This window comes from Balaenoptera ricei, chromosome 1 (assembly GCF_028023285.1).
Source record: "Balaenoptera ricei isolate mBalRic1 chromosome 1, mBalRic1.hap2, whole genome shotgun sequence".
In the NCBI taxonomy this organism is placed as follows: domain Eukaryota; kingdom Metazoa; phylum Chordata; class Mammalia; order Artiodactyla; family Balaenopteridae; genus Balaenoptera; species Balaenoptera ricei.
Window position 1 is genome coordinate 36,184,988 of NC_082639.1, and position 9,597 is coordinate 36,194,584.

The 9,597-nt window shown below is 55.4% G+C and overlaps 2 protein-coding genes across 4 annotated transcripts; both read left to right on the forward strand.

Annotated features, from left to right (window-relative positions):
- The first annotated feature begins 950 nt into the window (after window positions 1-950).
- Window positions 951-4,212, forward strand: DPH2 (diphthamide biosynthesis 2). 3 transcript variants are annotated; one of them, XM_059897786.1, is made up of 6 exons: window positions 951-1,298; window positions 1,473-1,585; window positions 1,847-2,070; window positions 2,260-2,943; window positions 3,036-3,212; window positions 3,294-4,212. In XM_059897786.1, the coding sequence occupies exons 1-6, from the start codon at window positions 1,152-1,154 to the stop codon at window positions 3,416-3,418; spliced, it is 1,470 nt and encodes a 489-aa protein (XP_059753769.1). In that variant the 5' UTR covers window positions 951-1,151; the 3' UTR covers window positions 3,419-4,212. The 3 variants fall into 3 exon arrangements, with proteins under 3 accessions (XP_059753769.1, XP_059753778.1, XP_059753784.1); XM_059897795.1 differs by lacking the exon at window positions 1,847-2,070 and having other exon boundaries at window positions 1,163-1,298; XM_059897801.1 differs by lacking the exons at window positions 951-1,298; window positions 1,847-2,070 and adding an exon at window positions 1,665-1,831 and having other exon boundaries at window positions 1,510-1,585.
- A 1,613-nt stretch (window positions 4,213-5,825) lies between these two features.
- ATP6V0B (ATPase H+ transporting V0 subunit b) lies at window positions 5,826-9,132 on the forward strand. The gene is made up of 8 exons (XM_059897809.1): window positions 5,826-5,994; window positions 6,743-6,791; window positions 7,007-7,090; window positions 7,218-7,295; window positions 7,509-7,578; window positions 7,699-7,750; window positions 7,971-8,161; window positions 8,827-9,132. Exons 1-8 carry the CDS (start codon window positions 5,928-5,930, stop codon window positions 8,851-8,853), a joined length of 618 nt encoding a protein of 205 aa, XP_059753792.1. The 5' UTR covers window positions 5,826-5,927; the 3' UTR covers window positions 8,854-9,132.
- The last annotated feature ends 465 nt before the right edge of the window (window positions 9,133-9,597 follow it).

Genomic DNA, 9,597 nt, shown 5'->3' on the forward strand with positions numbered 1-9,597 from the left:
CATCCCATTCTCACCTTACTCTTGATTTTTCACTTCTGGGGTATGTGGAGATGTTTCACATACTTTTTGTCCTTTTCTCCTACGACATAGCACCCAGGTGTCTTCCTCCCCGCTGCCATGATCGAATGTAGCATATATGACCCGGGAGAATGAGGGGTCTAAAGAACAGCTTCTGAAATCAGATCTGGGTTTGATACTGATGGTGCCACTGATTTGCTGTATCTTATTAGACAGGCAGTTAGCCTCTTTGAGCCTCCGTTTCCTCATCTGCAAAATGCGACAGCTCTTACTCCAAAGACTAAACTCTGTAGTACCTGGTGAACAATAAGTGCTCAGTGTTTGCTTGATTGAGACTGCTGTGAGGATAGTAGTGGATTCTTCCAGTACATGTGCTATGCAAAGGACTACCTTATGAAGTTTTATATCTAAATTAATTTGCCCCAGCAATCCTATTAAAAGTACTATTGTTACAAGCCCCATTCTGCAGATGAGGAAACAGCCATAAAGACGTTGAGTAACTAAGAGCCTCAGTAATTAGTAAGGGGCAGAGCGCAATATTGAAACCCAGGCAGTTTGGTACCTAATTTAAAAATTATGCAATGCCTAATTCTCTATCACCTCCCAGCTGACAGAGTGCAGGGGAAGTGCTTAACAGTGTAGGCGGATAGGAACTGCTCAAACTGGAGTAGTTATTTTCAGGGAGTCGGTGTCTCTGAGGGCGCTTGGCGGGTGAACCGGAAGACCAGCGACCGGAGAGGCGGGCCAGGAGAACTACAACACCCACAAGGCTCCGCGCCTTCCTCTGAGGCACTTCCGATTGGCTTCGGGCTGGGAGGCCGACTATTGGTTCTCTGTGGGCGGCTTGGCGAGGACTGGAGGGCGAGAGCCGTGCTGAGTTTTAGATGGGTAAAGTTGCCATCAGCCCCGCCTCAACACCCGGAAGTAATCTCCCTGGGCGGCCCACGTGTAGCGGAGAAACGGGAGTTTGGAATGGTCGGGTCCTGGCCCAACGGCTGCGGGCTGACTGACTCCCCCGCCCCTCCTCCCCCCACCAAGCGACTCCGACACTCTGAGGGCCGTTTTTGAGAACGCGGGGCCTGAAGCTGATTGAGGGAGGTCCCCGCTGCCTCCCGCTACCCAAATTGTGCCTCATGGAGTCTACATTCAGCAGCCCCGCGGAGGCGGCGCTGCAGCGAGAGGCGGGCGCTGGCGGGCTGCGCACTCCTCTTGGGGACCTGGACCGAGTGTATGAGCTGGAGCGAGTCGTTGGATTTGTCCGCGACCTGGGGTGCCAACGGGTGAGGAGCGGATGGGTCGCCCAGAGGATCGGGATCTTGGGTGATTTTGTGAGGATGGGAATGAGGGGAGATGCTTCTCTGGGAGGAGGGGCTTTGAAGGTTAGGTAGGGACTCCCGGGAAGGTTTCCCTTGAAGAGGAGAGGCTGTTCCTGACTCCATGGTTTATGCTTACAGGTGGCCTTGCAGTTCCCTGATCAGCTATTGGGAGATGCTGGGGCCGTGGCTGCACGACTGGAGGAGGCCACAGGGTCGAAGGTGTTCATTCTGGGAGACACAGCCTATGGCAGGTCTGAACTGGAGCTTGACGATAGAGGGTGGGGTGGGTCTAGGGATCCAGGGCTCATGGCATTTCCCCTCTAATGACAGTGTCTGACCCCGATGGTTGTGTTTCTCCCTGATGGTGACGATTCCTCTCCTGATACTAGCTCTTCTCAGTGACGATGTCTTCTTTTCATAACGTCATATTCTTCATTGACCACATTTTCCATTGATGACGGCAACGCTTTTGTCGATGAGAACCCCTCTCACTAATGGTATCTCCTCTTCAGCTGCTGTGTGGATGTACTGGGTGCTGAGCAAGCTGGAGCTCAGGCCCTTGTACATTTTGGCCCTGCCTGCTTAAGCCCTCCTGCCCGCCCACTGCCCATTGCCTTCGTCCTTGGTCAGCGATCTGTGGCCTTGGAGCTCTGCGCTAAGGCCTTCGAGGCCCAGAACCCAGACCCCACAGCGCCTGTGGTGCTGCTGAGTGAGCCGGCCTGTGCCCACGCCCTGGGTGAGGGTTTTGCCTGTGCATGCAGGAAGGGTGGGCTGACCAGTAATTTCCCCATGTCAGTACACTCCCATGGAGTTCTCAATATGGGCTTGACCCCAGCCTCTGCTTTTGGGTCCCATTCAGTCTCCTGGGGATGAGGGGGATCCTGCTTTACCAGACCCCAACCCTGACACCACCTCCTTCTTCCAGAGGCCTTGGCCACCCTTCTGCGCCCACGGTACCTGGACCTGCTTGTCTCCAGCCCAGCTCTTCCCCTGCCAGTGGGCTCCCTCAATCCAGATCCTGAGCCCCTGGAGCGTTTTGGGCGCCGCTTCCCCCTGGCTCCAGGGAGGTGTTTGGAAGAGTATGGTGCCTTCTATGTGGGGGGCTCTGAGGCCGTCTCTGACCCTGACCTTGACCCAGACCTGAGCCGGCTGCTCTTGGGCTGGGCACCAGGGCGGCCCTTCTCCTCCTGCTGCCCAGACACAGGGCGGACTCAGGATGAAGGTGCCCGGGCTTGGCGGCTAAGAGCACGTAGACACTATCTGGTAGAGAGGGCCAGAGATGCCCGTGTGGTGGGGCTGCTGGCGGGCACGTTGGGTGTGGCCCGACACCGTGAGGCACTGGCACACTTGCGGAACCTGACACAGGCTGCTGGCAAGCGTAGCTATGTGTTGGCCCTGGGGCGACCCACGCCTGCCAAGCTTGCCAACTTCCCTGAGGTGGATGTCTTTGTGCTGTTGGCCTGTCCTCTGGGTGCCCTAGCCACCCAGCCTTCTGGCAGCTTCTTCCGGCCTGTTTTGGCACCGTGTGAGCTGGAGGCTGCCTGCAACCCTGCATGGCCACCTCCAGGCCTGGCTCCCCACCTCACACATTACGCGGACTTACTGCCTGGTGAGTGGTGGGGGCACTGCCTAGGCTAAAAATGCTTGGGGCATGGAGTTGGGGGCCAGTATGGATCCGCTTTCTCCCTCCCTCCCTTCCAGGCTCTCCCTTCCACGTGCCCCTCCCTCCACCTGACTCGGAGCTGTGGGACACCCCAGATGTGTCACTCATTACTGGGGACCTCCGACCCCCACCTGCCTGGAAGCCATCAACTGATCCTGGATGCTCAGCCCTAACCCCGAGGCCCCAGCTGGAGCTGGCTGAGAGCAGCCCTGCAGGTGAGTGTGGCAAATCTCCACTCCCATCTGAATTCTTCCCCCATGTTCAGGCCACTCAGCCTCAATCCCCTTCCTCTGCAGCCTCATTCCTTAGTTCCCGGAGCTGGCAGGGACTGCAACCCTGCCTGGGTCAGACGCCGGTGACGGCAGCTGTGAGCGGAAGACGAGGGATTGCCATCGCCTACGAGGATGAGGGAAGCAGCTGATACCATGTGGGGCCAGAGCCACAGGTGGACTTAAGACCTTTAGTGCTCCCTGCACCAATCCCACTCTTCTGCCAGGATCCTTGAAGGAGCCTCTCACTGAGGCAGCCCCTCACTGGGGATAGGATTCAGCTCTTCCTGTCCTGTCCTGGCACTGGCACAAGGCTTAGCACATATTGGCTTAGTAAATATCTGTTGTTTGACAGAGGGGGAAACAGCTTTGGGTCTTCCCTGAAGCTTTCTGGGCCATCTGTTCTCCTGGGAACAGCACAAGACAGTTGAGGGTCTGCCTTTGTCAAAGGCAGGTGCTAAATGGTTTAGACCACGGTTTCTCAATCTTGGCACTATTGACACTTTGGGCCAGATAATTATTTGTTGTGAGGGGCTGTCCTGGGCATTGTAGGATGTTTAGCATCATCTCTGGTTTCTGCCCAGTAGGTTCCGGTAGCATGCCCCTCCCCAATTGTGATGACCAGAAATGTCTCCAGATGTTGGCAAATGTCCCCTATGGGGGCAAAAGCGTCCCCAGTTGAGAACCACTGGTCTGCACCTGTGCTGTCCAATACAGTAGCCACATGTGGCTGTTCAAACATAAATTTGAATTAAGTAAGATTAAAAACTCAGTTTCTCAATCACACTAATCACATTTCAGTGCTCAGATAGCCACGTGAGAGACAGTGCAGCTGTAAGATATTTCCATCATTGCAAAAAGTTCTGTCGGGCAGTGCTGGTCTACACTGACTCCAATTTGTTTCTCAGGGAGATCACAGAAATGTGAATAAACCAGATAATTTTTCTCCTTGTTTCTTTTTATTCATCAAATACCGCAGGTCCTGCACAGGTGCTGTGGGTTGAGATCTGAATTGTATTTGACTGGATTCCTGTCCTCACAGTGTGGCTGGGAAGAGAGGCAGTTAAACAGGCAATTGCCACATGATGAAGCAATATTCTTTATGAGTAGGGAAGCCCCCAGGGGCAGCTGGAGCCCAGAAGAGGCTTCTCAGAGGGGGTGTTACCTAAGCCGGATCGCTTGGAGGGGAAAAAAAAAATAATCAGAAGTGAGGTGAAAAAGACATTTGGGCAAAGGATACACCATGCTAAAACAGGCATAAACCAGCATTGTGGGTGCTTCAGGCAAAGTGGAGTTGCTGGACCCTAAAGGTTCAGAGGGGTGAAATGAAATGACTCACCTCTTAATTCCCCACATTTGCTGAGAATCTCGGCATATTGGCGTTGTCCAGCGTGTTGAAGAAGCAGGTGAACAGGGAGATGTGATTTCTGCCCTCAGGGATTGCCCAGTCTGCTAGTAGAGGCAGTTCTGTAAACTGACTGTGGTAACTAGGACAAGGTGGGCACCAATCATGTATTCTACAGATATGTATTGAGCACCCACTGTGTGCCAGGCACTGGAAATCCAGCAGTGAGCTCAGGAATCCTTTCATGGTGCTTACATTCTCGTGGTGGGGGAGATAGACACGGAACACTTAGTATGCAGAATGGTGATAAGGGCTATGGTAAAGCTGGGAAGGAGTGCAAGAGAAGGGGCTGCAATATTAAACAGGATGGTCAGAGAAGGCCTTTTGAAGGTGAGCAAAGACTGAAAGAAGTTAGGAATGAACCACGTGGATAATTTGGAGAAGCAGAGGGAACAAGTGCAAGTGCAACGCGTTGAGCGTGTGACTGGTGTGTTCAAGGAACAGCCAGGAGGCCAGTACAGTCAGAGGAGGGAGTTAGTGGGGAAGTATTAGGAGATGAAGTCGGGTAAGAGGCATGGGGAGCCGCAACAGTAGGGGCCTAGTAGGCCATTTTAAGGACTATGGCTTTTATTCCGAGGGAAATGGGGGCCTCCGAGGTATTTCAAAGAGATTGACATGATCTTGCTGAAGTTTCATTAAGGATCGCCAGGGCGGCGGGGGAGCCCAGAGCGGGCGCACTCCCCTGCCTCTGGTTAGGGAAGCCTTCCTGGGGGAATGGTATCCCAAGACCAATAGGTGTTGGCTGGGCCATGGGGTGAGCACGAAGAAGCGTGCTTCAGGCAGAGGAAACAGCATGAGCTCAGTCAGGGACGGAGCGGATACTCTCGTGAAACTGTGTGGGACGGTCGTGGGGAGGCCTGCGAGATCAGCACTGGCTTGGAGACTAAGCTAGGGCGGCGGCGAGCAGGAAAGCAGGGCTGGTGCGCCGCAGCAGGGCGGAGTGTCGGGGCGCAGAAGGAGCGAGCTTGGACGAACGCGAGACTGACCGGCCAGGCAAGGGGTCGAGGTACTCAGTAAGAAGGGCATCCGAGGCCCTTAGGGGCGCGAGACTACAACCACCACAATCCTCTGCGTCCGCACTTCCGGCATCACCAAGCTCTAGACCAGCGGCGCCGGGCCCGGCGTGTGGTCACGTGGCGCCGGCGCGTCACGTGGGCGAGTCAGGTGACACTGCGGGGCGGACGGTGGACGCAGGGACGAGGTTTGAGCTCCGGCCCCCCCCCGCCCCCGACCCGAGCCCCTCCGTCGTTGCCGCCATGACTGGGCTAGTGCTGCTCTACTCCGGGGTCTTCGTGGCCTTCTGGGCCTGCCTGCTCGTCGTGGGTGAGGCCGGGCCCTGGCGGGCGGGGCCGGCATCGGGCCGAGCTAGCCCGGCTAGAGCCCAGCGGGGAAGCGGAGTCTTGGGAATACTGGGCCCCGGCGCGGGCTTTGCACCCCGGGCTCCTGGACTTGCCTCGCGTCTGTCCGGGCCTCTGACCCCGACAGAGGAGACCCGTATCTCCAGCTGCTTGGGGAGGGGCGCGGGCGGGGCTCGGTGGGGACCGCGAGCGCAGGCCTTGTCCGTTTCTGACACTGCCGCCCCCTTCCCCGGCTCCCTGCTGTCGTGCCTCTCTTGCTCTTGACCGGCCTGCTTGGGTCACGAGCCGGCTGCTCCAGTTCCTCTTTTCCCGGTAGTCTTGCTCTCCCCCCACACCCACAGCGTGTTGGGTAAACAGCGGCTCGGACTGGGCTGGCTGCATCTGGTGGGGCCTGGCCAGAGCTCTTGCTCCCTCCCCTCCTCCAGGGTATTCAGGCCTGCCGGTGGCTCCCCTTGACGGATCTGGGTCTGGGAGGTGGTGTCACAGAGGGTATATGTTCCTGAGGGAGTGGTAGAAAATGAAGGTCTGAGTAGAGGAATTTGTATAGGCAGCTGTGCTTTTACGTGGGGTCAGCCAGAGGACTCTCCCTTGACTTAGGTGTAGGCAGACCTTTTGGGAAGGTGGCCCATCAGCTGAGCAGTAACTTCTTGCCTAAGTTGTGGCGCTTCTCTCTAGAGAGCAGTCCCTAACCCCCGTTTTTCTCACTGCTGCAGGAATCTGCTACACCATTTTTGACTTGGGCTTCCGCTTTGATGTGGCATGGTAAGGGAGAGGTTTCCCCTAGGAGCTTCTTTGCCGCCTGCCCTCTCTGATCTGATCCCTACCCCACCCCACCCCCGAGCTGTCTGGGATGGGGACCTTTGGGAAACATGAAGTGTTCTGTCTCAGCATTGAGGACTGGGGGTGTTGGGGGGGGGGTGGATTTTGTGCCCACTTCTCCACCAGGGCTGAATTGTCTTCCCCCGTCTGCACACCAGGTTCCTGACGGAGACTTCCCCCTTCATGTGGTCAAACCTGGGCATTGGTCTAGCTATCTCTCTGTCTGTGGTTGGAGCAGCATGGTGAGTGTTGGGGTCATGGGTCAGGGGAGGGGCTGAATCATAGCAAGTGGTGTCACTGGGTTCTTAGTCATCTCGGGGGCAACCACAGGATTGGGCTTTGCTCATTGGTTTCTTATCCGTCCACCAGGGGCATCTATATCACTGGCTCTTCCATCATTGGGGGAGGGGTGAAGGCCCCCAGGATTAAGACGAAGAACCTGGTCAGGTAAGTGTAGGACCCTTGTAAGGTTGTCAGAACCAGCTGCATTGGTAGCTGCCTGTGCGTTTGACCTGCCTGATGTGCTGCTCCTGACCAGCCTCCTGTTGGGGTCGGATGTCAGTGGGGGAGAGGTGGCTGGAGACTCTTCAGGGAGGAAGGTTGGTTTCTTTCTCAACTCTTTCTCCTCTCCACCCCCTAATCCCCCGCTACCACTACCAGCATCATCTTCTGTGAGGCTGTGGCCATCTATGGCATCATCATGGCGATTGTCATTAGCAACATGGCTGAGGTATGGAGGACTAGGTGGGGTGGGCATCTATTCCAGTGTGTTCTATATATTGCTTAGTGATGGTGGAGGAGGGGGAGTGGAGTAGGGGGTGATTTCTGATTATTTCTCTGCTTCCCTCAGCCTTTCAGTGCTACTGACCCCAAGGCCATTGGCCATCGAAACTACCATGCAGGTAGGTGGGTGTGTGAAGGCAAAAAGTTGGGGCTTCACAGCTGCTTCCCCCTCCAGTGTGCGCCCCAGCTTAGATTCTTCATTTTGATATTCTCTCACCTACTTTGGCCTGCTTTGTAGAGTTGGGGTGGTGGCTGGCCCCACTAGTCCATGTTGAATCCCTTGCCCTCTTCTCTCCTTGTGTCTGGCTTGGCCTCAGTGCTCCCCTTCCATCCCTCCAGGTTACTCCATGTTTGGGGCTGGCCTCACAGTGGGCCTGTCTAACCTCTTCTGTGGAGTGTGCGTGGGCATCGTGGGCAGTGGTGCCGCCTTGGCTGATGCACAGAACCCCAGCCTCTTTGTAAAGATTCTCATTGTGGAGATCTTCGGCAGTGCCATCGGCCTCTTTGGGGTCATCGTTGCGATCCTTCAGGTGCCGAATCCCCCTGGGGAGCCTCTCTCCTTGTCCCCAGCCCAGCCTCACCCTTCTTGTGGAGGAGCCACAGTGCTCCCGTCTACACCTGTAACCATAAGAACCTCTTAAACAGTTTCCACCACCTAGTTCCCATCTCTTGGTTTTCCCCTTTTGAAGTTTTCCATTTATTTCTGTCTTCAATGTGGTATCACTGACAACTGTCTTTTTTTGTCTGTTGTGTATATATACAAAAGATTTAGCTTCTCTTTCCTGTTCTGTTATTTTGTCTGTTCCTCTGTGTCTTTGTAGTCTAGACCAGGTTGGGATGCGTCTGTCTCAGTCCGTCTTGGTGTATTTGACTGTGCTGTCAGTAGGACAGCACATCTGAGGTGTGTGTGATTAAGGACCAGCCTGAGTGTCTGAATGTGACTGTGGGCGCCTGACTGGGTTGACTCTTGGTGACTGGCACTGTCCATATGCCACTTCTCTCTGTCTTGTCTGTCCCACAGTTGAACTCTGTAGTTGTCTCTGTGTCCCTGTGTTTGTCACAGCATGTCCATCCTGGTCCAGTCATCCATCTGTTGTGGTCTGTCCGTCCTGCCATGGGTCTGATTATCTGTCATTCGTCATTGTCTAATCTATTTCTCTGTTCCTGACTGATTTCTCCTGTTCTTCTTTTGCAGACCTCCAGAGTGAAGATGGGTGATTAGATGATCTGTGTGGGCGGGGCCGTGCCCCACTCGTGTTTATTTGTGGTTTTCCCGGGACAGCTGGAGCTGTGCCCCTTCGGCTTTCAGGGGGCTTGGTGTTCAGGGCCCTCCCTGCACTCACTTCTGCTGCCTGTCGACTTGGAGGCACTGCCTGGCTGGATCCGCAGTGTGGGGAGTGGGCTGCTGTTGACGGTGTGCAGCTTTGCACCCGTGTCCCACCTCCACCTCCAACCCATCTTCCCAGTGTTTGTGAAATAAACATGGTGTTTGTCTGGGTCAGTGCTGCTTCTCTTGCCTTTCTTCGCCACCTCCTTTCACAGAGGAAGGGTAAACAGGCCTGTAGGTCTCAACTTCGTGCCAGCTTCTTGCCAACTTTCCGACTCATACACTGTCTCTGCTGTGGACAACGCTGGCACGAGGGTTGGAAGGAAAGTGTGCTGGGCTGAGGACTCTGTAGTTCTGAACATCTTTATTGAAGGGAAGGGGGGAGTGTAGGTATATGGGCCCATGTGTTTGTGTGGGGAAGGGAGGTGTCCTAGTCCCATGCTCTCAGGGCTCTGGTCAGCCCAGCCCCAGTTAGCCACATTTGCTTACCTGGCTTTACCCTCAGGCATCCATCATCTCTACCCCTGGGGCCTTGGAACCCATTCATTTGCCTCTGCCCGTCGTCCCCGCACCATACCCTGCCAGTAACTAGTTTGATCCCTTGGGGCCATGTCCAGCTCCTCCCACTCCTGTCCAACC

Bases quoted from the DNA above. Each gene is read 5' to 3' on its own strand.
- DPH2 (XM_059897786.1), top strand. From the start codon at position 1,152: ATGGAGTCTACATTCAGCAGCCCCGCGGAGGCGGCGCTGCAGCGAGAG. The intron at 1,299-1,472 runs GTGAGGAGCGGA...TTATGCTTACAG, and splicing joins GCGACCTGGGGTGCCAACGG to GTGGCCTTGCAGTTCCCTGA. The intron at 3,213-3,293 runs GTGAGTGTGGCA...CTTCCTCTGCAG, and splicing joins GGCTGAGAGCAGCCCTGCAG to CCTCATTCCTTAGTTCCCGG.
- ATP6V0B (XM_059897809.1), top strand. From the start codon at position 5,928: ATGACTGGGCTAGTGCTGCTCTACTCCGGGGTCTTCGTGGCCTTCTGG. The intron at 7,091-7,217 runs GTGAGTGTTGGG...TCCGTCCACCAG, and splicing joins TCTGTGGTTGGAGCAGCATG to GGGCATCTATATCACTGGCT. The intron at 7,296-7,508 runs GTAAGTGTAGGA...TACCACTACCAG, and splicing joins AAGACGAAGAACCTGGTCAG to CATCATCTTCTGTGAGGCTG.